Source organism: Apteryx rowi, unplaced genomic scaffold (genome assembly GCF_003343035.1).
Source record: "Apteryx rowi isolate R43461 unplaced genomic scaffold, aptRow1 scaffold_512, whole genome shotgun sequence".
Classification (NCBI taxonomy): domain Eukaryota; kingdom Metazoa; phylum Chordata; class Aves; order Apterygiformes; family Apterygidae; genus Apteryx; species Apteryx rowi.
The window spans coordinates 261393-286849 of NW_020450775.1; the positions used below are offsets into that span (position 1 = coordinate 261393).

Consider the following 25457-nt stretch of genomic DNA (forward strand, 5'->3'; position numbering starts at 1 on the left):
GGAAAAAAACATGTCACCTCTTTAAGAAAATCCCAATACTGTCCTTATGGTGCCTACCCTAAATGTACTGGGGACAAACAAAGTTTATCAACATAATTTAATCCAGGCATTTCTAAATGTTTGAGAGCTTGGCATTACTATATTAATACTTTTTCCATATAGGAAATTACCATCAAAAACAATTTGATGTTGGAAAATGCTGCCTAATAGTTAGAGAACCAAATAAAGGCATTTGTTTTGAACCCAAGGCCTTCACTGATCTTCATTGCCAAAAATCATATTCTCTGTCTTTCAGAGAAAAAAGCTGAAGCAAACTGATTTGTGGTCAGAATAAAAACAAGCAAGAATACAAGAAAAAAAAAAGTTAATATTTTCTCCATAAAGCAATGTTACTGCTATTGCGATCCTAGAAAGTTATTTCAAAAATAGAAACATCTAAAAATGCTCATAATCACAGAAGGGGAAAAAAGCCACCACTCATCCAAAAAAACAAAATGCTTTTCAGAATGATAAAATAAGAGTAATTTGAATGTTCTAATACAGGTTTATAGAAGTTGCTCAGCACCCTGTTTGCCCTTGTTTGCAATTCTTTGAGTACAGAACTGGGTTATAGAGAAAGTTACAACTCTTCTTTCCAAAATCAAGGATGTGGCCCCTGCTGCAGCAGGGATGGAGACAAAACTGTTGCAGAAATTCTCAAATATATCTATAGGTTACCCTTCATGGATGATCTCCAGTGATTTTATGCTATCAGTGCTTTGGTGGATCCTTTCTTTCCAAATGTTCTGCAATGGCATCAATAGGGGCATGCAGACACCCTGCAAACAGTCAAAGCCAACAGGAGGCAACTGGAATTGTCCAAGTTACTACTTGCAATAGGTATTTTGTCGGGTCAATTCTTCAGCTTGCCATATAACCTTTATAGTTATAGTGTCTGGCAGGAGTCAGAATTGTAAATTAGTTTTTTTTAGTTTTGGGGTACTTAAAGTTCTCCACTGCATCCCTATGATAGGAATCACTTGTCTGAATATCCTAGGAGAATGAAAACAGCCTAAGTCCTTGTGTAAAACATATTAAAAATGCAAATTGCTTGCTCTCCTTGAAGCAGCTTTGGGCTGTCAAACATTTAGACCAAGAGGAACTATGTTTAAACTCCCACATGAGCATTATTTTCAGAAGAAGATGGTGGCACAGCAGGCGCAGCACTGTGTTTGTTTGCTTCTGTTGGTCTGACGCTGCTTGTCAAGTTTACTGCCTTAGGGGCAGAAAATATAACTTGCATGCTGAGACAGCCACTCTTTCAAGCAGCCTTGAAAACTCACTCTATATCTAGAAATGGAGAATCTCTAACRACTGCTAAAGAAGTTAGCCACACCTATTCTCATTAATGCTGTCAGGTTATGAGTAGCAATCCTTAAAGACCTTTAGGCTTTATAAACCTGGAACACAAAGAAGGAGGAAAGATCACTGGACCTATTTTTGGGCTGTTGTTTTTCCATTGCCACACATTAGGAGAGACGATGTCCTACAAAAAAGATGCCGAGGGTGTTTATGAGGATATGATGACAAATGGCAGAGAGCAGAGCAGGCTGAGCACCTGCTTAAACCGGAGATCACCTGAAAGTCCCAGACATCATTTATGAAAATACCAAAAGACCCACAAACACAAATTAGACTGCAGAAACTGAATAAAYTGTGGCTGCACTTTTAAGGAAGACTGATAGCTGCTAGGGCAGCTGGGGTCAAAAGCCAGACAGATACTTTACAATACGTCTGGATGTGAAGACACCTCCTTCCTAGGTGTTTTAGGAAAAGCAGTGGTTACAAAATGCATCTGGAGTCACTGAAGGCTTTCTCAGCTTAGTGTAGCAATATTTGGTATACTTTTGCTGGAAAAGCCTCACTTCCGTTTATTTAAAACTACATTCTAGTTGACCATCTCAGTGATTCGGAGTGCGGACCTCTGTCCTGTAAGGAAAGAGAATTCCCCTTGGGAGACGGGTCTCCAAACAGCTAGAGAAATTTCCAGATGCTGCTTGGTCTGCTACATTTGCACTGAACAGTTGTAGCCAGGTCTACCCATGAACCCTGCAGGGTAACAAGCACCAGGCTTGTTACAGAGAAATGACATTTTATAATTAGTTTATTTCCCATTTGGGAGTTTGTCCTCTCTAATCTGTTTCAGATGCAGGAGCAAAACTCAGCCAGGCTCGCAACAAAAACAGAGTTCATGTAGCTCACAAAATCCCTAACATCGCAAAGACAAGGGCTATTTGTATCGGCAAGCCTGCGCGGGTCCCTGAAATGCAGCAGTAGCCCAGGTACCAAGTGAGACTCAAAAACGACTTCGGAAAAACCCAAGTCCTTAATGCCTGGCTCAGAGGGTCTCTGTAATCCATTAGAAATGAAGGCAGCTAGACTCCCATATCTAGATATTGTCAGTGCGGAGGGTCTCCACCACCTATAAAAACACGCGGGGGCAAGAGGCAAGAGGCAGCCTGGTTCTCCTCTCCAGTTCTTCTGACTTTGGCCTTCTCGCAAGCAAGCAAGCCAGTGTCCACATTACCCTACAGAAAGCTACTTCCCGGTACTTTCTTCCTGTAAAAAATAAGGAAGTAAGGCAACCCAAAGAGTAGCACCAGCTGTTTCCATCCTGTTCATCTCTTTCTTCTTGGGAGCAAAGGGACACGATGCCCATCTAGACTAAGCCCTGAGGGCATCCCCCTTGCTTGCAGACCCAGACAAATTCCCCAAAGCCACTGCAGAGCACGAGGCGTGCTTTTCCTTCTGCTGCTGGCTTTTCTCCTCCTGGATCTTTCCTGTATGCCAGCTGCCACAAATGATTCAGATGGGAAAGCAAAGTCTAGGGGATAATTTCCCTCTAAAATTAAATGCAGCCCTGAAACTTCAACAGAAATTAGAGGGATATTTAACTGAGTTGTCAGTTTAAGAACTGAAATAAAGTTTGACATTTATCAAGAAAGCTCTGAAGCACAAAGAGACTGCAGAGCAGTTGCCACTGTAGTGGCAAAGAAAACTGAGGGAAATACAGTCCAGACTTGAACTTTGACATTTGACCAAAGATCTTAAGTTATAATTTATATGAGAAAGTCATTCACACCCTCTGGTAAGCAACTGAGACTCGTTTTTCTGGCTTGTAAGCATCACAATAGAAGAAAGAGAATGTGTTACCTTGAATGTCATCATTGAAAGTGCAATACTTGTTACGGTACTTATTYAGAAGGCGGAATGCATTAGCGTTAGCAAAATCCTCAAACTGAATGAGGCAGTTCATGCCATACCTAAAAGGACAAAAAATTGTATGTTTATATTAAAATAATATTTAACTGTACACCAAAAACTTATTAACCTTTGCAGTCACTCTGAATACAAGTGTAATATGACTTATACATATAGTTACATTTCTGTTACATTCTGTATCTTCATATTCATATAAATTCACTAGAAGGCATAATTAGCCTACTAATATGCGTTACTGTGTTCTAAGTTAAGAATAAAAGATCAGGGAAAAGGCCTTCATCTTTTTGCAGACATCTCAACAGAAGTCTTCACTGAGCAGTCAGCTAATAAGCAAAAAACTTTGACTCATACAGAAGGTAATGAAAAGTAACACCTTCAGAACATGGATTTTATTTTAATGTCATTATGCAGGTAGGTCAGCAGCATGATATCACTCACAACCTGCTCAACCCTTCTTCTCACCACAAAAAAAGCATTTAGCAGAAACACAGTTAATCTAGACAAGTGATAAAAATGTGAGAACAAATTAAAGGAAGGAAAATGACAGCTATAAATTTGAATTGTGTTCAAGTTGGTTAACATATACTAAATCTTTGGGTGTATACAGAAATTAGTTTATCTAAATTTGTTACATCTGCTCTTTGACAGGATTCTCAAAATTGATTTTCTGAAACTAATTCTAAGTGTTTCTTAAATAGTATGCTTAGAATCAATGTTATCATCTGTTTCAATGTTGTTCATCCATCTAGCTGATGAAATAATTCAAGCTGACGTCCTATAATACTTTGAAATTTTTTGTAAATACTATATTTTGAAAATATAAGGCGCAGTAGCATCAGATTTGTATCATCTAGCTGATATGATTATCAAAGTCAGTTCAATAGCCTGGATAAGTAACTCTTGATTAAGCCTGTGGTAATAATCTCAAAATTAATGTCAGTCATTATATATCTTGAAAACAATTTGCTTATTTACATGCACCAATAGTGACCACAGAATCAAAAGAGAATTAAAAAACCACAGAATTAAAAGAGAAACTTGCTTATGAAAGTTTTCAGGGAGAGAATACTTGGCCAGTTTAATGTCCCTGCTGCCAGATGATGCTCCACAGGTACTGCAGGCAACGGCATTTACAGTACTGTGCTACCTGTGCGCCTTGGCCCCACTGCACATCAAGGCTGTGCTACCAGGCAGCAAACAGCAGGATTTTTTCAGTATAGTTAGGTGCCTACATTGACTTCAACAGGCATTAGGCACCTCAAACACATCTAAAATCATCTAAGTCAGGGGCACAGAAGTATTAAAAAAAAAAAAAGGTATGGAAACTCCAGACTCCTGGCATTAGACTCTTAATTCCTCCTTTCCTAATATATTAATATCTAACGAATAAAAAATTGACTTGATGTACTAATAAGGTTACTCCTAAAATGAGAGTTAATTATAAGCAATTTAATATTCCTACTATGCATCCTCAAGTCCTTAGAAACATCTCATAATAATGTTTTCTCTGGATTTCTTGCTCAACCTTYCCATATGGCATTTTAAAACACTTGCCTAAAAAAAATCACAGACATTTCTAGACAAAACTATGTAAAGATTGAATTCAAGCTCAGGGCACGTCAGCAACAGCAAACAGTATAATTGGAATATTGTCAATCTCATATAGAAAAAAATCAACCCTCCAAAAGTTGAAAATTTAGGGTCGATACTAAAACTGCCTACGTATGTTTGAATCTGGAAATACCCACATAAAGAATATTCCATCCTGAATTAACATTACAAGAAAAGTTATTTCAAAAAAGTGTTTTAGACTAAAAGTGAATGTAGGCAAGCTGTGCAGACTAAAAACCCATATGATGTAACTAAAAAAAAATTTGCATGAGTGTTGCTATAAAAACTTACTACCTAAAGGGACTAATAGGGCAAGATCTCAAAAGCACGTGCCCTGTTTGTGCTAAAGGAGTTTATCTTTATCTGTTAACAGTACAAATCCAACAGATACAGTCAAGCAATTTCTGTTTCATCCAGAAAAGCAATATATATGTATACTGGGCAATTCCCTAAAAATACTCAACTGCGATGTGAATATAGCTTTTCTTTAAGCCATACATACTTTTGGCAGGCCATGTTAAGGAAAGCCATCAATATAAAAAAAAGCACAAAAAATCCTGTGACTAAATTAATTTCCATGGAAATCACATATTTACAGCCTTATTACAATTAGCCAAAACTACTGGGATTCCTCTGGCAGGAATGGTAATCCCTGCTGAAAATAAATACATCTTCAGGTTTTATGGAAAAATCTGGACTTCTTGAGCAGCATAACGACAGAGAACTGTTTAAAAGAGAATTTGGCTGGTCAGTAATTCAGTACAGTAAATCACAACTGAGCTCAAATGGGAAAAGAAATTGGAGCTACTTTTCAAAAATTAATTTAGATTTCTGACCTGATTTACTATCTGACTTGAATTTCTGTGATTCCACAAGGATCCAGGAGTTGACAGTTGGATAATAATTTGCAACTAATGAGATTAACACTCTGGAATCCTGGAACTTGGTTAGAAGAGTTTTTTGATGTCATTAAGCCAATGTCTGTTACTTTATTTTGCCCTATATAATATTCCATTTTCTCATCTGCACTTGATTTTTCTCCATTTTCTTACCGCATCACTTCTGTAGTCACCTATCAAAACTCCATGTGAATTATATTAAATCAATGTCCCTGTAGAAAGCCTTCATTCTATACTGGGCACACCATCCAAACTAATTTTCTGAGCAAGATATCATAGCTGGCTAATTTAATTACAATGGAAAAAAAACAGAAAACCTAATTCTGCATCTCCGTACTCCCTTTCTCCAGAAATATGTTATGCTGCAGAGGGGGACTGCACTTGGTGCGTCTCTCTGCAAGCATCCATCTTGCACTTCACTAGATGCAGTCTTCAACTACTGGAGGTGACCTATATTCTCCTCTCAAAGTTCAATCAATTAACTTGGTACAGACAATTCAGAGAACTCAAGTTTAACCAAACAATTAGCTTGATTACATTCAAATCCAGTTACTAGCAAAACTGACAGAGTGCACCATTGTACTGCACCTTCTATCACTCTAAAGAGTTATTGCTGTTCTTGGAGGGGTAAAAAAGTTCACTCCCTTCCTCCTTGCAAGACCTAACTGCTACTGATTCAAAATGCCATGTAGAATAATCTCATTTTCATTCTTAAAAGTCAATTCTCAATAACTTCTCTGCTTGCTCTCTGGATATTGCCAGATATGAACCAGGACTTCAGTTCTTTTTTTTCCCTCCTAGCTTAAAACCTGCTATAGTTGTTTCTACAGATAATATGAGAATATTGTGCTGAACTTAAACTAAGACCTTGACAAGGGCACAGGAATCAAGGACACAATAGATAGGGACAATCATAGCTTAACACTACACACAGTGTCTGTCAAGGCTGCATTCTTGCCTCAGTTTTAGTCTGGCATGTCACACTGGTTCTTAAGGAAAGGTTGTGTATTACTCAGAGATCAACTGCAGCAATAAAGTCTTCACTGGTCTTCCCTATGTTGCTGATGTTGCTGTCTTCAGGGAATCAGCAGAACACCTGCAATTTGTACTTGAATGCATTGAGACAAAATCTGACTCATTTGGTTTCATATCTGTTGGACCAGGCTCAAATTTCACAATCTATCAAAAACAGAGTCATGGGAGCAAGCAGACGTTTTATATGGTAACAGTGCTGCAAACATGAGTCACATTTAACATATCACACCTTATCACTTGCCCCAAACAGAGACAACACTTCCCCAGCTATCACATACTTCTGGCTTAGGGATACACAGGGGATAATTGGGGAAATGGAGAAACATATAGCTAACACACATGTTCATACTGAAAGGTGGTACAAATAAATTGAAGGGAGAACCTACCTAGTGGCCATCAACTGTCTTAACCAGAGCATTTGAAGAAATAAAGGATCTAGCCCTAGACTACCAAAACTAAGAAAATAAATGAAAACCAGGAACATATTCTCCTCAGTGGCAACCATAACAAATGCCCTAGTGAATTCTTCTAGTGAATGCGTAACTCTTTTCTTGCTCTGGAACACACTTCTATGACAGCAATATTTTGGCTTCAGTATCATGGAAAGATTGCTGGGTTCTAGCAGGCATGAGTTTTGTAGTTGTGAATTCCTCTCTTCTGCTTGTTTTGCATCCGTCACTGTGGTAGCTGATGACACATAAATAGTCCCTAGAGAGCAATAATCCAGATCACTACTCTCCCTGGTAAGTCCTGTTTTGTCACCCACATCTTTTTGTGTACTTGGATCTTTGCCTCTTGCTCAAAGTCATACAAGAAGTCTGAATCTGAACCAAACTGGACAGAAATTCAAAGTCATCTTTCCTTTCTCTGTTGCGGACAAAAAATGTGGACTAGAGTGATAACAAACATGCAACTTTATATTTGTCATCAAATATGGAAGGCAAACATTGGACAATGGATTAAAAAGAACCAGCTCACCAGAATAATGTGTGGTTGCCAGAAAAAAATGTTTCTAATACTACTCCTGATTCATTACATACTTCGTGTAACAGTCTTAGCTGTATTCATTTAGTCTGCCCGATTTATAAACAAGTTTATATTTGTCTGTGACAACAACATTAATCTTTCAAATAATTCTATATATAATATCTTTATGTAACATACTGGGGAGAAGTGCCCACAGCTCCATAACCATACCAAGTATATAGTACTAGCATTTTGGCAACCATATGCTCTTAAGAACCTCAAACAGGGAATACCCTAAAGAATCCAATGGGAGCTATAAAAGTTTGGGCACCATCTTGAATTCAAACCATATGACCAGTAAAATCCATGCTTACTTTTACAGCTAAGGAATTTTTCTGGAAATATATTTGGATCATTTGTTGTTACTGCCAGCCATTGTTTTGGAAACCTTCCTAAAGGAACAAAGTGGTTGCTTTTTAGGCTGTAGAGTTTCCAAAATCCTATTTGACTATTTTCTTTGTTCATGTGGRCTTGGAGCTGAAAAAGCTTTAAAAACATCAGAAGTGGTTGCTGACACTCATTCCTAAGAAGGAGCAAAACCAAAATGATAGCAACACTGGAATTCTCTCCCTTTCCTCGTGCGTCAGTCAGCCACGCTGCCAGCCAGAGCCATTTATAGTGTACCAGGACAATGTGGAAATCAACTCATTCCTCCCTACTCCGCACACTTTAAGTTTGCTAGTTTCCATATATCCCACTGCTCAAAATAGATTTAAAGCATAATGGTCACTACTATTATCTCCTCTTTGTGCCAAGGCTTTCAAGAAAAGATGCTTTCCCACTTTCCCTATTATTATTTCCTGACAGCTATTACGACCTGGATACCTTCTCTTCCTGCTCTCCCTCAAGCTACCTTTAACTTTGTTTCATAAGGAAATTAAACTTTTGCAGTCAGATCATGCATCCATCCTAGCACCTCTTCTCCCAGTTCAATTTTAATTTCTTGGTTAATTTCAACAAAATTTGACAGAGGGGAATAGAGATTTCTGCAATACTCACTACCTATATGTTCGGTGAAAAAAGGTGGCCAAGTTGAGAAACACTCGAGTGAGCACTGCATTCACTCTCTAACAGACGTTACTACTCACACTGTCTGGGTAACAGCCTGATGCGCCACAGCTGCACAGGACAGAAATCTGTTCAAGGTGTAGTCAGCTCTAGCCAGTGCTATGACAAAAACCCCTTCCCAGAAAAGGTATCATTAAATTACAGATAATTTTCTCTCTCTGTCCTGAATTGGAACAGAAAGTTGGAACCATCACATTCTTCACAGGAAGAGATTTTCAAAAGAACTTAATAGAAACTGTCAGCATCTCAGCTCGCCACATGAAAGGCTCTATTTAAATTTCAATTCTTTCCTGCAGGCAGCCATTGTTTTAATTTTCTCTTTAGAAAGCCTCTTCTTTGTTAGAAGTATTTTTCATAGCAATTTTCTGTTTCCAAACCAGTCCCTGCCCTGATGATCTCAATACATCTTCAAATCAAGAGCAGGGATAGGGAAGACGAGACAGCAGCATTTAGCACCTGCCTTAGTACTTAGAGTAGCAGATCCCTGCTTCATTCACATCCTCCTTAAAAAAATATAATTCTACAAAAGTCTTTCTTGAAATTACCAGTCAAATACGTACTAATGGCACAATAACAGCACTGTGATTCTAAAGTGTGCAATTCTAAAAGGCATCCTAAATTCCAAACACTGCAATTCTGAAATATAGGCAATACCAAATGATGTAGCAGTGCTACAGCGTGTGCGGTGCCAGTTTCATGCCCAATCCTGCTTTGTGCTGGTGCTCCAACACCCCTCTGCTCGCGCTTCCCTCCCCAGAACAGRTTGGTTCTTCATCGCCATGGCCTTGCTGACCCGGAGGCAGTGAGCAGAAAGGGCTGGAGATGGTTCAAAATCTCTTTTTTTTTTTCCTCCTCCAAAAGCACTGTTACATTTGTGGACTCTGTGGGTCTTGGAAAGAGCAAAGTGGAGGAACAGAGTGGTGCTGAATAAGGACGGTTTTGTGTTTGGTGGTCCTAGAAGTTGTCACATGYAAGCAGACAAGCAAAAAACAGATCCTCTGTCTACAGTCAGGCACCATTTACATAAAGGGTTTCTCTTAGGCAAAAAGGGGAATTAAATTTAAGGCTTTGTGGTGCAGGAGCATAAACAATTATCACTAGAAAAAGACGGTACATTTTTTAGCTTAATTTTTCATAAACTTGGCTGCATCACACTTTGTATCACAGGACTAAGTACTACTTGCTCTTTAAACTGAAGACAGAGAAATGCATCCTGCTGAAACCTTAAGTTGAAAGCGCTTCTAAAGATTAACAAAAACAGTATTTCCCAAAGAATTACTCTCCCTCTCTCCCAAGATTCCCATACTAAAATTAGTACTCTTGCTGCAGGGTCAAGATAGATCCTGTTCAGTGGCAGAACTATGGCAAAGGTACATTATAATGTTTAGAGTGCATCACAATAAAAAACAAATAGACATTTTTGGTTGATGCTCTGTCTAAATTTTCATGCATTTTTAAAGTGCTATTAAAGGAATAATATTGTCATTCACTAGAGAACTTGATTAGAGCAGGTTCCTCTAGTTCAATAGATGATTAAATTAACTATCAGCTATCTCAGGGAGACATAAAGGCTGTAAAATAATTAATGAGAAATTACTATTGATAGAAATGCATTTTATTTCTTACAGTAGCAAAACCACTTTTATTTTATTTTGGATTTATATACTTGTCCTAAAGTACTTCACACAACAATGTGTTAGGAACTGGGCTTGATCATAACCTTGACTTTTCCAGTGCATGTGTGTCAAGTCCTGTAGCAGAAATACTAAGACTGGTATAAATGAAGTACAAATGGAAATGTATGTGAAAGCACCAGAAGCGACTGCAAAACAAGGGTTAAAGGAGTGGTGAGCATCGATAACGAAGGACACAGCTGACTGCGGTAACTTTGAGGAATTTTACATCAAGAGCAGCAGACCTGGGCTCTGGTAAGATGGCAGCACAGCCACTCGTCAGCAGGGCCCTGCACCTTGACAAGGGGACAACAGCAACAAGGTCCCAGCACATCATATATGCCCGTCCTTATCCTGTTGGTGCAACAGGAAGCCAGACTACAGCCCTAAGAAATTCAAAACGAGGATACACAGACAAATGGGCAGCTGACTTGCCTAATAGCTATAGAGGCTGAAGTAAGCAAAATCCTGAGGCAAAAGGATCATGCCAGAGTAGCTGTTGGTTCTTAAAGGTATAAAAGAACTGTCTAAAACAAGCTTGTCATCGCTAATCACAAGGAAGCSAGGAAACACACTGAGGCCATGAGAGCCAGTGCTCCTTCGGCCTCTGGGCTGCACGCAAGTACTCCTGGCCAGACCCCTTGGACATGTACCTCCTGAGGCTTGCGAGCATGTGACTGTGAGAGTGCGATCAGGTAAAATCAACTTCTTTAGAGATTTTGTTGCATAAAACCACCTTTCTTTTCCATAAATCTTGCACTGCTTGTTGTCAGATTAATTTCCTAGGTGTGGACATCATCAAGTTGCCTGCTCTCCACTGTGAAAACAATTCAAGTCCCCCACGCAGGGAGATGCCTGCATGACACAGTACTGCAGTACAGAATAACGTGTGTTATACAAAGAAATCCTACTCACGAAATTTCATTAAAGTCAGACAAGAGCCAAAACTCTTACACTCAGTTCTTGCCATGACACAAACACCAGCACTAGTAGACTAGCTCATAGGCATGAAAAAACATATCATATATAAACTTCCACGAATGCAGAGGTATGCATGCTTGGCTATTGCTCAAGTTAAATTTAAGGAGGAAAAAAAAAAACCCTATGCTGTAAATTTTGTTTTCCTCTTAAAAAAGAGTTCTGTATGGATGTGCAATAAGCAGCAAATCGAATTGCTGTGATGTTTTCTCGTGAATGTGTATTGGCTCCCCAGTTACCTGATACTGACCCGACCTAAGTCAAAAGTAAACTCTGGGAGCCTGAAAATGTAATTCTATCTCTCTTAGTTATTCTCCTTCTTTTTTCAGAGTTACCACTTCAGCTGCTTTAACTGTGACTGCGACCAAAGAGCAATCTCAAATTACCTTCAGTTTTATATACATTTAAAAGAGATGAGTGCAGATTTGAGACAGATGATCTGAGTTTTTTTCTTTTCAGTCTCTTTAGTTCTTGTTTAGACTTGGCACTGTGACACTTTCGGCTGAGGGAGGGAAGGGTACTGAACAGATGGACTGGTCAAGTGTCTGAGTAGACTAAATCAGAAAAACAGTGAACCAAGAGAAAAATCCGTCTCGTCTGGAAATAGCAAGCAGCTTCATTCCTCATGAATCTTTAGCTGTAGCTAAAGGTGTGTGTCATGCCCTGCTTCTCAAAAGACAGAGGGCTCCTCAGTAAGCCTGTCGGCTTTTGAAATGTAACAACTAGATTTAATTAAATGGCTTCACACTAAACCAAAAAGAAATTGCTGCTATCAAAAAAAGAGTATTATAAAACACTTTGCAGTGTATCATCCTATGCAGCTTAAATCATTTGAATCTGGCTTCAAATGGGTGTTTCCTGGTCATTTCAAGAGTGGAATCTTTAAACACTTGTTAAAAATTCAATGATTAATAGCAGCTATCCCAGATTTCCAGGAATTTTATTTTGCCCCCCAAAACACCAGAAAACCTCAGTTCTGAGACTTCCCCTGTGCAGGGGCATGCCAACACACTTTAAAACAATTTTAAATGTGCTAAATATTGACAGGAATTATCAAAAAGAAGTAAGTACAGCAGCACTTGAACAGTGGTCAGCAATAAAATAGGAATGTCACAGAGAAGTCCTCCGTAGATCTTCCAGGATGAAAGACGCTACACTATAAACATCATTATTAGTAATCACTGTGATTAATGGAACCATATATTCCAAGAATATATGAATTCCTAAATAATAAATAAATATAATAATAAATAATAAATAATAAATAATAAAATAAATTCCTGGCTGAATTCCTAAATCTGGGCATGAAATTTTTCTCTCAGCAGGCTCTCAGATTTCTGTATTAAAATGAGAGCTACACTTGGAAAATTTAAAGGCTCCCATTCAGTTGCACAAATCATATTTGCATTTAAGGAAGTGTTTTGAAACTTAGCCCATAAAACTACTTTTGCTTATACAAGTTATATCGTATTTTCTAGAGAATAAACTTTCATATATTCATTGCCCAGATAGTAGTTTTCTCCACCTTTCAAAAAAAGTGGGGGAAAGTTTGGGGAAAAAAAGAAAGCACTATGGCAACAAAAATAGAAAGGGATCTTTGGCTGATAATTTCAGATCAAAATTTTTCATAATAATTTTTCAATTTTGCTTATATATCTGGGTCTAATAACATTTAAAAGTACTTCTTCAATAAAGGCTGATTTATTAAGGTACTTAAACATATGAGAATTCCAACTTGGGTCCAAAAGATTATTCCTCTGCTTTAAGTCATGTATATGCTTTGATACCTTACTGAATTAAGCCTGAGTGATTTATAGCAACTGCAGTGCCTTTCTGGAAAAGATACTATATCTTTTGCCAGATCCTAAGGATTTCTAAGTAGCTTCGGAAGTTTAAAACAAGATATCTGCACTTACCTATATTTTTGATTATATTTGGATGAGTTTATAGATATTTTCTCTAATAGAAAAGATGCAATTGGATAGCACAATTAGTATGAAGCCTGGGGCAGCACAACATCTGCTCTTTCCAGCCGCTACTTAARGTATAATGAACAGATGGAAATCTTGCTTCCACTACTGAGAGCTTTCACCTTGACTGTTAAAATGCAAAATGTAATGACTTTTTGGAAATGTCAAAGAGAAGTCTGTAGTAGGAATTCTTAAAGTATTTCAAACAGATTAAATACACTGGCATTTGCATACTGTTTGATCATTTCTGAAGCACTCCACCCCTTCCCCAAACACTTCATTGTATTTCTAAGGTATCAAATATCCTATTTACAGTCAACACAAATTATACTTGAGAAAAGAGGCATATTGGAGGTTAGACCACAGAAATGATGAGTGTAGAATTTACTGCTTGACTTGAGGAACTATGAATATTACCACTGAATGCTGTAGAACCATAGACTAGTTGGGGTAGGAAGGGACCTCTGGAGATCCAACCCCCTGTTCAAGCAGGGTCAGCTACAGCAGGTTGCCCAGGACCACGTCTAGTAGGGTTTTGAATATCTCCAAGGATGAAACTCCACAACCTCTCCGGGCAACCTGTTCCAGAGTTCACTCACCCTCACAGTAAAAAAGTATTTTCTTATGTTTAAACAGAATTGCCTGTGTTTCAGTTTGTGCCCATTGCCTCTTGCCCTGTCACTGGACACCACTGAGAAGAGTCTGGCCCCATTCTCTTGACAACCTCCTTTCAGATATTTATAAACCTTGATCAGATGCCCCCAAGCCTTCTTGTCTCCAGGCTAACCAGTCCCAGCTTTCTCAACATCTCCTCATATGACAGATGTTGCAGTCCCTTAGTCATCTTTGTGGCCCTTTGCTGGACTTGCTCCAGCAGGCCCATGTCTCCCATGTACTGGGGAGCCCGCACTCCAGATGTGGTCCCAGAATATGCAAGATAAAAGCTAACTAGCTTGATAGTAATGTGTAGGACATTAGTATTTGAGCTAATGCAAAGACCTATTTCTTATCCAATTAGGTAAGACAAATAATTGCAGCGTGTCAAATAATTTATATATAGATAATAAGACTCAGTTAAAATGAAGTTTCAACAGGAGYTGGCCTTTTTTTCAGTGCTGAAGGTACTCACATTTATATTAATGCCTTTAGAAGTAGATCTAGGTGAGCCCTACTATAATTATAAAGAAAGATCTTTATTATACACAAATCAGTAACTCCACTAGGCCTAGATTTCATGCTGGTCTTTATCCAACATTACTAAAAAAGGAAAAAAAAATTTTTTTCTTCTGTATACATAGAAGAACCTTTTGTCTTTTAGAAAAGCCAGAACAATTACACTTTTAAAGCATCTTTCAGCTTTCTCCCTTTTTGAATAATGTTGACTTCCATGGCTTTCTATGTGCCACGCTAACAGTGAGGTGCTGAGTGCTTTTAAATCTCAAAGACAACTGAACTTGGAGGTACCTGACACATAATTGGATTGGATCTTAGGAACACACTTAGTTTTTCCAYAGTGGTTCTACAGTAAACTTAGCATGCTATGCTGCACTTCCACTGTAATCTCAATTACATATGAAACCTCTAACTAGAAATTCCTGTATTTCACAGTGGAGCTACTATTCCATCATGTTGAAAAGATTCACCTTTATTACATTTATTCCAAGATCAACTTCAATGGAGAATTCCTAGAATCTGACAAAATCCTAGCACCTCAGGAAGGACATTTCAGGAGCCATTTGGAACTAYACAGCCTCGTGACACTTAATGGTAAAGAAACTGGTTTGGTCCTTAAGTCTCTCCCATATTTCCCCAAGACTGGGGGAAAGTAGATTACAACAGAGTGTTTTTGTAGGTTTTACAATTATTAATTTTATTTTCAAGTTGCTATATTTAAAAATATGAAAACTTCTAGTCTACTCAATCACACTAGAGATTTTTTCCACAATTCTCACAGTTTTACAGTTTATCATCATTTACCTATGTGAAAACTATTCCACACTTCTAATTAGATAGCATGGGATATTCTTTAAGCCAATCCTTATTTTCCTCAAGCATTTTCTGGAGGAGAGGGAAGGGTATAACTGAAATTCATATCAAGCATCCAGGAAAGAGACTTTTGAGCACCCCAGCAACCACTGAATTCTGTAATATGCCCCACCAACCATTGATAGCCAATATATTATAGCAACTATAATTTATGCTAGAAATTGTTTCAGCATGCAGACATTTGAAGCCTGGGGAAGCACAAAGAGCTCAAAATTAATTTGGAATCCGTTCAACCAGAAGCACTATTGCAGACTCATGAAAAGAGGCTCAGGCGTATAAATAGGTGGGTATAGGCATGAGATGAGATCTAAAGTGACATTTTAGTGGGAGAAGATGGACAAGAGTTGAAAGGAAGTGTCACATCTCATCTTAAGCACACTGGGGGAGAATCCCGTCTCATGCCTGAGGTGTACAGCACAGTCTTAGGAACTGTAGAACGAATGTCCTTGCAATCCAGGGTAACATAAACCAGGAGAAAACAACAGCAGTATCTTCAGGTACAAATTATGGTTAGATGGACTTTTGTATTTTGGACAGAAATATGACAGCCTGGTCTCTTGTGACACAGTTCCCTTCCCAAGGCAGTCTCCAGGACCTCAGCTTCAAGTCACCAAGCTTAGAGGAGATGCTGAAGGTCCAAATCTTATGAAACTGRCAAAATCTCTGTGTCTATGGTTTATCAGCTTCCCCAGTATGCAGGCCAGATACAATGTCAAAGACTGGAGCCTGGGAACACAGGATTAAAGGCTTCCTAAGAAAATCAGGAAGTTGCACATCCTTGAGAGCACTAAACCTTAGAGGTTTTCTGGAATTAAAAGGGGAGGGAAGATGACCTATTTCAGGCAACTCCTTTCAGTTCTACTTTGACTCAGAGGAGAAAGAAAGAAGCATGGATCTTTTGGTAAGTTGGTATCGAGATTGCTTATGGTTTTAAGCCCAGCACTGCATTAAAAAAAAAAGTCTGGCCAGACACAATCTGAACATGCCCTGAGCGATTTTTAACCTCTTCATAATCATGGTGTGATGATGCAATTTCTGCCACCATCCTGGTCAGAGATAGTTTACATACGAAGAAATAACCTTGACATTGACAATTGCCTGAAGTCAATCTCACTATCTTAAGGGATGGAATTACTCTGGAAAACAGTAGATGTAGTAGTAGAGTCCACAACTCTTCTGTAGTCTTGTGTCAGATCTAGGTCCAAAGGACATCTAACCTTCAATTTTCCTTTTGATTTTTCCAATAACACCACCTACAGGGGCTCTAGGATGTTCTCCTGCAATACATCTTAAGCATTTGATCTTTTTTCCATTGTGCTCTATTTGCATTCTCAAGATCAGTCAGACAATTAAACTATATGACAAAATCTCTGCTCCCCATTCCATAAAATCTAAATATCATGGCAAGAGAGCTAGATGAAAGGAGATGATGAGGAAGGAGAAGAAAAAAAAAATTGTCAAAAAATAAAATTATTACTAATAAAGTTTACACGTGACACAAAAACTTGGTTTGTTATAAATTGTGAAATTGGTTTTCTCTTGTAATCTGGACAAAGACAGAAATCTATTCATTACAGTTTGGCCAAATGTAAATTCATAAAGCAGGGAACAAAAGTAAAGAACTCTGTTCTAGAAAGATGTATTTTAAAGAAAGTTATAGGTGATAGTATGATATTGTTCAGCAAATATCATGGCCAAAGTGGCTAATATATATAAAGACTGTACAGGCAGAGGCATATCAGAGATAGGGTAATCTTACCTTTATATTCTGTATATTACAAACAGTGCTATAGTACTCTGACCATGTCTGATGTCTGTAATTCCAGAAAATTGTTCAAAAATGAGTGGGCCACAGAAGATCTGTGAAAGTTACTAAAGGACTGGAAAACAAATCTCATACTGAAGGACTTACAGAACCCAATGGGTGACTTGTTTCTGCTGCAAGGGTAGCCATGTGAAGAACAAAAGGTAGGTGATCAGCCCTAAGTGCCCTTTTTTATGCAGAAGGTCAGACTAGTTTACAAAAAATTTTTCTGGCTTTATAAACTTGTAGTAGATTGAACACAGCTAGAAGAATGCTTGAATAATATACAATAAATCTCATATTCATTTCTAAGAATGCAATTATGTGTACACACTCCGTGCTTTAAGGAGGAGTTGAAAGGACTTACATAAGGTAGGCTTAAAAGTGAAAAATGAAAAAAAAAAGTGTTGCAGAAGTAAAGGGGGGATGGCATTCCACATTAAAGATAAAAGAAAATTTCTCTTTAAAAGTAAGTGAAAAAATACAATGTGGTGGGTAACTGAAGCAGAGATCAGCTGGAGGCAGAAGTAAAGTTGTGCAGAACCACGGCAGGATGAACTGTTTTGAGGTAGTAAAGCAGTGCAGAGTCAATGAGGAGATTTACAAAAAGATGAAGAGTTAACGAAGTGCAGGAAAGGAAGACAAGTTTGGCAGCAGCATTTGGACAGACTGGAAGGAAAGCAGGTGTGTGTCAAGAAGGCCAGAAATTACTGCAATCCAAGAGGGAGATTATTCAAGTGTGAATATATGTTTTTAAATATTTTCTGATGAAAGACAGACATAGAGAAGAACCGTCCTCGGGGAACGATATCAGAGATACACACAGCGTAGCGAGATGGAGAGCACAGCTAGCAGGAGCTAGATGTTGTTTCATTAGCTTTGCTAGTGCAAATTAATTTTCCAGGACAGCGCTATCAAAGCACTGGGTGACTCGGCAGACACTCAACAGCAATAACAATAAGTAACACTACTGGTGCAAATCATGCAGAAGATACCTCAAACCAGAAAAAAAGCTCTATAAAGACATGTATAGATGGGTTCAGCCCAGCTCTTCAGTTCCTGGGAATGGAGACCTGCCTTTCCACTGACAACATCCTTCCTTCTTTCTGTCCTTCTCTGAGCAGTTATACAAGACAGTGAGACACCAGGTTAGAGCATCCATACCATGCCTTGTCATAAGAGGATCAGAGATCCTCTAAAAATAAATGCATCAGATATTCTTGGGTCATGCCAGCAGATTACCATTCTGTATTAATAAAAAGCTTTTCAAATCTGCTTTTCCAATCCGCAAACCAAGCAACAAAGTTCCATTTAATCTGCAATAGTTGACACCAGCATGCTAAAATAAATCAGTATCTTTTAGAAGATAACACTGACAAATTAATCAAAGCTCAGAAAGGTTTCACAGGCTCTACATAGTTGCCTTTAGGAAAAATTCTCCTGTATTCATGATGATTGGCTTGAGTACTTCTCTCTCAACTACAAAACATTTTGCAGTTCTCTAGCATACGTGGTCTTCTGAGCAATCACATAAACATTACAAAATCAGGTTGCAACTGTTTGATTGCTCTCTGATTTCACAGGTTATGGAAGACTCTATAGTTATTCTGGACCAGGAAATAGAGTTCATAGAAAAAAAAAATTCTTAGTCCAATGACCAAGGAAAATGATTTCAGAGGCATATAACAAATTTTCAAACAAACTTTGTACTGATGACATTCAGTATTACATGTTTAAAGGAAAGAAAAAGATCCAAAACTGAGAGGATACTTTTCCAAAGTGCTTAAGTAATTAACTGTTTTGAAAATACTAGTCAGAATTTAAGGGAAACTCACATTTTATTACCACCAACTAAACTCATTTTTCTACGACTTTATTACAGTGGTTTATGCGCATCACAATATTAAAAACTTCACACAAAGATTAAAGCCTCAAAGACTAAGAAAAGTCTTTTCATGGCCCTCTGATACTACAAAAGTTGCAACTACTATTAATATTTATATGAAGTCAAGACTGTATATATTAATTTCAAAATTGTCCCTAATTGGATTTATACTTGGGGAAAACTGAAGGAATGTTTATAAATTTTGCCATAAAAGTGGAAAACTCAAGTTCAATAAAATGGTATATTTATAACAGTAATGTTTTTTCCAGAAGTCATCATAAAGAAATAATAGCCTCTCTTGCTTTCATTGCAGAAACAGGAGCTTTCTGAAATCCCTAGAGAGAAAGTGGAAGAATGAACATTGTATTTTATATTGAAAACTGGCAACACTTTCAGCTGACCTACACTGGACATATTATTGCAGTCTGTGTTAGTGGCTATGGTAGTGTTTTATCATCACAAATTTAGCATTCTTAAAAACTGCTTTTGAAGCAAGTTCAAAGTTTTCAGTCCAAACTGWCTCACTGCTTAGTTTATATTCAAGTATTTATTAACAATGAGTGGAAAAAAGGTTAATTGAAGACTAAATTAAAGTCCCAGAAGTGTTCCAACTCCATTTTAACATCTTAAACAGGTGGTTAGAAGTTTTAGATGGCTCTTCCTCGTAGCCTCTTCAAGTATCCAAGATCCTGAGGATTATACGTGTGATCTCACAAGAGTAACATACAGAATTATCGCTCTTATAATTGGAGACCAGGTGAGAAAAAAAAGTGGTTGCACACCTCTCAGATCTGTTTATAATCCTRTGCTAAGCCCAGTGCTGTGCTTTTCACAGGCTTATTTAGTCCTTCGTCAGGGAACCTTGGACATCTACGAGGTGTTCTCCCAATTTCCTGTACAGTGAAGTAACTAAGTATTGATATTTAACACATTATTTTAGATTATAGAGGCATCGCACCAATGGGATGCAGGGTTTTTCCTGATTTTATTTCAGGCTGTCCAGAAACTAATGATACATCTACACTGCAATCCTTGGGTATGACTGTAGTATACATACTTTAAAGAATATAAATGTGTTTCARATTAGCTTGCTCAAGTACTAACTACAGTGTACTGTGAAACTAGGATGGACCAAATAGTTGAAAAGAATATTTTTATGTTCTTTCTATATTTTCCTTTTTATATATAACTCCTCTTCACTTATTCCTTGGATTCCTTGGATTCCTGAAAAATAATCTAACAAAAAAGCTTTAGACATATTTTAGTGGATACAGTAAATTGGATTTTCAGGGATGAGCTGCTGAAATTCCTGCTGGATCCAAACACTGGTTGCACAGTATTTCTGAAACTAGCCCTAGACCACACCTTTTCAGAAGGATTGGGGGGTCATGAAGGGAAGAAATTTATACCAGTCCCAGATTCCCTTATTTTGATGTTTGAAACAAAAAAACTCTGTTACTTGTACTTATTGGTAAATTCTATGACTAATCTTTCAAAGTTACTAATGTATATGTATTCCCAAGACTTTAGAGAGTTGCATTGYTTTAATAGGTATGTTCAGGATGTATTGTTAAAAAAATACTTCTCAGTTACTTCAGTAATTTTAAGTCCTCTGTCCATGATTTACTGATCAGTGATCCATCTTTTGTCTTTTAAGAGTAAATATATTTAAAATGCCTTTTCATTAGCAAACAATCTCACTTTTGTACTCTGTTGTCCTGGTAAATATTAAAATGTACACATGCATAGTTATAATCAATTAGTCAACATGCAGTAACACTTGGAGTACTCTGGCCTTATATGTAGGATACTTGTTGAGATTGGTCATATAGGATCTTTCCCCTTAAAAACAGTTTAAGTATGCCAGTTACAACTTACCCTTTTTTAAGGTTACTCACTCACAAAACTATAGAGGTGGATTCTCCAGTCTGCTAAGGACACCTTGTACCTCCCAAAAGCAGCATCTTAAATCACAAAATTAAATAATTTTGTTTGCATAGGTGAACAGTTCCTGTCACCTCAAGAGAGCCAGAAACTTAACTTTGGGGATAAGAAAAAAGCATTTAACAGCTTTTTGCAGAAAGTACATGTGGATGTGGGAAAAAATGGCACAGCAAGGCACTTAGTCTTCCACCAAGGAGATACACAGTAGCTTAGTCAAGCACCACTAGTGCACAGCTCTGATTTGTTCTGTGACTGAATAATCCCGCAAGCCAGGAATGCAGTCTCTCTCCAGCCCCTCCTCTCAGTCACAGCACAATTTAAGTAGGCCTTGTTAATGCAGGGAAGTTTCTGCACAGTAAGCCAGGATATGATTTACAGCTCATAACTGCATCATGCTAACTATGCGTGCACAAGCTTATTGTGCACTAGAATCGCTTTTGCATGAGACAGTTAACTTCAAAATGTAGTAAAATACCAAGGTAACTACATGAACTAATGCTTCACGCACAACAGATGAGCAATTCTTAAATTCATACATTCTGCTTCTATGAAGTGCCTACACCATGTAATCAAGCCCAGAACAAAGAATAAGGAAGTTAAAGTAATTTTTCCTTCTTCAGTGAAACCCAGTAACTGCCTTCTTGAGAACAAACAAGTTCAGCCTGAGTTTCCTTAGCCTGACAACTATTATACAGGATAAAGTGGGACATCTAAATTGTCTATATATTTCTTATTACTGTGAGTTTTCTGAAAGAAGTCTGATAATGTGTTCATGGTATTAGATTACATAGCCTGAAAAAGTAACCAATGGCTAATTTTGTTTATTCCATAACATAAATTTGATCTATTTCTTCCAGCTACCTGCCTGAAAGCTGTTTTCCCAGTCACTCACTTAAAAAACATGACCTTTTTAAAGGCTATCAAACCATTACATGCTGGTAATAGCAAGCACGGACCTCCTCATGTTAGCAGTGCATGACCTGAAAGCCTGATGACTGCCAGTACCAGAGTGAGACTGCTCCTCCTATTCCAGCTGCAATGGTAACATGGCATAACTTTCCAAGTACATATTTTTGCAGAAACATAGGGAGGAAGTAGATGGAAGATGCTTCAACCTTCTTGCTTCCAGTCATGTGCAGAAGCAAATACAAAGACGCACTTTAACGTTCTGGGAAGAAATACTTATATGGGAAGAAGTCTAACAGGGAGTATGAGTTAATGGTGTGAAGAAGGCTTCCAACTTGCACAGTATCAGCTAGATGTCTGAACACTCACTTTAAACATTCACTGTGGCATTTGAGGTGGTCCCATCACTCTCTGGTTGCAGTTCAGGTAATGTGTATGATCTGTAACATACCAAATATCATCAGAATTATGGTTCCAAGCACTGTTCCTCATGTAAAGCCTGTCATGCAGTATCAGAGAAGCTAGACCTGAACTCCCTTGATGAAAAGTTACGTATTGATAATTTTTTTTCTTACAAGACAGACCTTGGAGTTTGACATCTGTCTCTCTCCTTGGTCCCTACATCTCCAAATTCCATACCTCTGTAGGTTAAAGAGAGAGACCTAAAACCTGGCTTTATTAATATTTTTATTTGCTGGTAGGCTTTATTAGTTAGAAATATAAGAAAGGGTGAGAGAGACATCACAAGATAGACGCATACTGGCAAGATCATCTGCACATTAAAATAAAAAAAAAAATAGTAAATGTCTCTACTCCCTGTCAACAAACACAATGAAGTGTACAAACTATTCCAGAACCATATATCACATTCAATCATGTGCTCAAGTAATGCAGAAGATAATGAAGAGACCACTGCTTCTAATTCAAGAAGCTACAGAAGAGGTTGACTAGGGAATATACAAGAATGACACAACAGAGAATAAATATTTCACTTTGAAACCAAATATTTGAGTGTATCAATTGCAATGTTCCAGTTAAAAGAGTAAAAGAGAAACTCATAAAGCAGCAAATGGTTGGGAATGTCAGACTGTCCATCTTCCTCGTTATTATAGAGTATCATGTATATCAATAATTTATTTTCATAAACTGTAATTGTCAGAGAAAGTTATGATTTATGTGATTTATATTAATGAAAAGGATAAATTGCAAAATGCACTTTTCAGAAGCTTTGGGAAAGCTGCCATCTGACCCTAGCGCATTAGCGAAAGCACCACCAGCAAACACTGAGATTGCTTTCAGCAGGGGATTACATTGCTATTTAATATCCTACTTCTGAATTCTGAAGGAAACTCCTATAGAACATAGGAAATTTTCTTCTTACACAGAAGCTCTAGCCATTTTTTTAACTTGTCTCTGAGCTCTGATAGGCAAAGATAAACTGAACTTCATCCAAAAATTAAGATCAGGTGGTGCACTGAGATTAGTATGTAAACTTCCCACAATTTGATAATGCTAGCACAAGAAAGTCTCCCCTCACTCTACTTCTCTCCCCTTTGTGATTTAAAAAGCTAAATCACCTGGACTAAGCCATGAGCTACTGAAATCCATTTGTTCTTGAATCTATTCAGTTTCTCATCCAAATGCCTAAAAGGCATTGACACTGGGGTGGATTTTTGGTCAGGAAACACATATCCATTAAACTGCTTACCTCCCCCCACTTTCCTAAAGAAGGCCAGGAAAGACATACAATAACTGTAGCTGTCTGCAAAGTCTCTTCCCTAGAGATGGGATCAATGAGTTCTTGGAAATGCTTGAAGTCTACTATATAAGAAAAGCATCTAGCAATGATCTGGTAAAACAGTTGTAATGCCACGAGGTTCCACTCAATATCTCCAATACTATTATTTTTAACTGAAAAACTAGGACTACAGCCAATTTTACACTTCTGGAATTATTATTGGTATATAAATATATATATAAATGTATATATCTTAAAATTTCTACATTTCCAGGCATTCAACCTAGACAGCTAGTGCTTCAAATTTTGACAAAATTCAGCTAATAATCAAGTCCCCACCCATCTCCAAATGTTTAAAGCATGGATGTGTGCAAAATAATTTCAGTTTTTCTCCCTTTGTTTAAGCTATTAAAAAAGGTATTATTATAAAGACTTTGCAAATTCATAAATATTCTATAAAGTTCTGGAACAAGAAGTACAGTAAGAAGAGGCTGTCTTTAGAGAATCCTTCACAAGGCTCCTGGAAGGGGAACTTTGGGAGCATGGACAGTGCTGTGGAAATAGCAATACCATTCAAACCGAGTGAAGAGAACTCAGCTCATGCACTCAAAACCAGTGCACAGTGGCCAGCAAATATAAACTCCTGAATAACGTAAAGCCTAACAATCACCACTCAGAGAAACACTACAAACACCAGCTCTGGAAGTCCATTTGTCAACTTCCAGATGTTGTTTCTTATTCTTCCACAGTCAACACAGACTAGAAGCATCAGGCAAGCTAACATGCCCCAGCCCACTGTGCCCAKAGCTGGGCTCTTAAATGCACATCTCAGTAGCTAAACATTTCAAAAGTTTGGCTTGAGTTTCTAGCAAAACTTCTGGAGGACTTCTGGAGTCATGCTCACTCATGCCATGACCGGAGCTCCAAAGGCAGCTCCTCACTGCAAGGAAGAGTGATACCATGGTTTTACTGTGGTGCTACACAGAGTGCTACCTCATTAGCTCTCACCTTTCATCTCTAGTTCAAGAAAATTTCTATTGCCTTTTCTGTACTTTAAAGACCTTCTCAATAGTTCAAAGTGTTTTTTAGCTGCTGGAATCTCATATTTTTCCTAAGATTCTTGCAGTGTTTGCTCAATATGAACTTGAACAACATCAATGCAGTAGGTGTTGCTGAAGAGAACCACCCTATCTTTACACTGAGAGACAGGCAACTTGTACTCCTCAAGGTACAGGCTACACCAGGAGTGTCTGGATCACACCTGCTGTCTGACAAAACTGCATATAATACATCACAACTTTTCAAACTGCAGCACTAGAAACAAATTCACATTTACATTGAGAACAACTCATCACAGTACTGCATCACAGGAACTGAAAAATATGTATTTCAACAAAGGCAAAGCTCATGTAAAGTATTTCTATTTGGGTCAAGCAACAGCTTGGAAAGAGAAAGAAGCACAGGAGGGCAGAAGGAAGTCTTTACAAAACTTAATGTTTAGCTGGATCCCTTTAAACACATTAACTCTGAATGTCATTACTTGACCAGAGCAAACCCAACTGGGAGAGACCTAGCGACTTGTGAAAAAGGAGGCTGCATCACAGGCATTAAGA

The 25457-nt window shown here is 38.0% G+C and overlaps 1 protein-coding gene across 3 annotated transcripts in view; it reads right to left on the reverse strand.

Moving 5' to 3' along the window:
- The window catches only part of ME1 (malic enzyme 1), a 202661-nt gene that overhangs the window by 38730 nt on the left and 138474 nt on the right, over positions 1-25457 (reverse strand). For all 3 annotated transcript variants that reach the window (XM_026080234.1, XM_026080236.1, XM_026080235.1), the window contains exon 7: positions 3193-3302. In XM_026080234.1, the coding sequence (XP_025936019.1) occupies positions 3193-3302 (110 nt within the window). The remainder of the gene's footprint in view (positions 1-3192; positions 3303-25457) is intronic.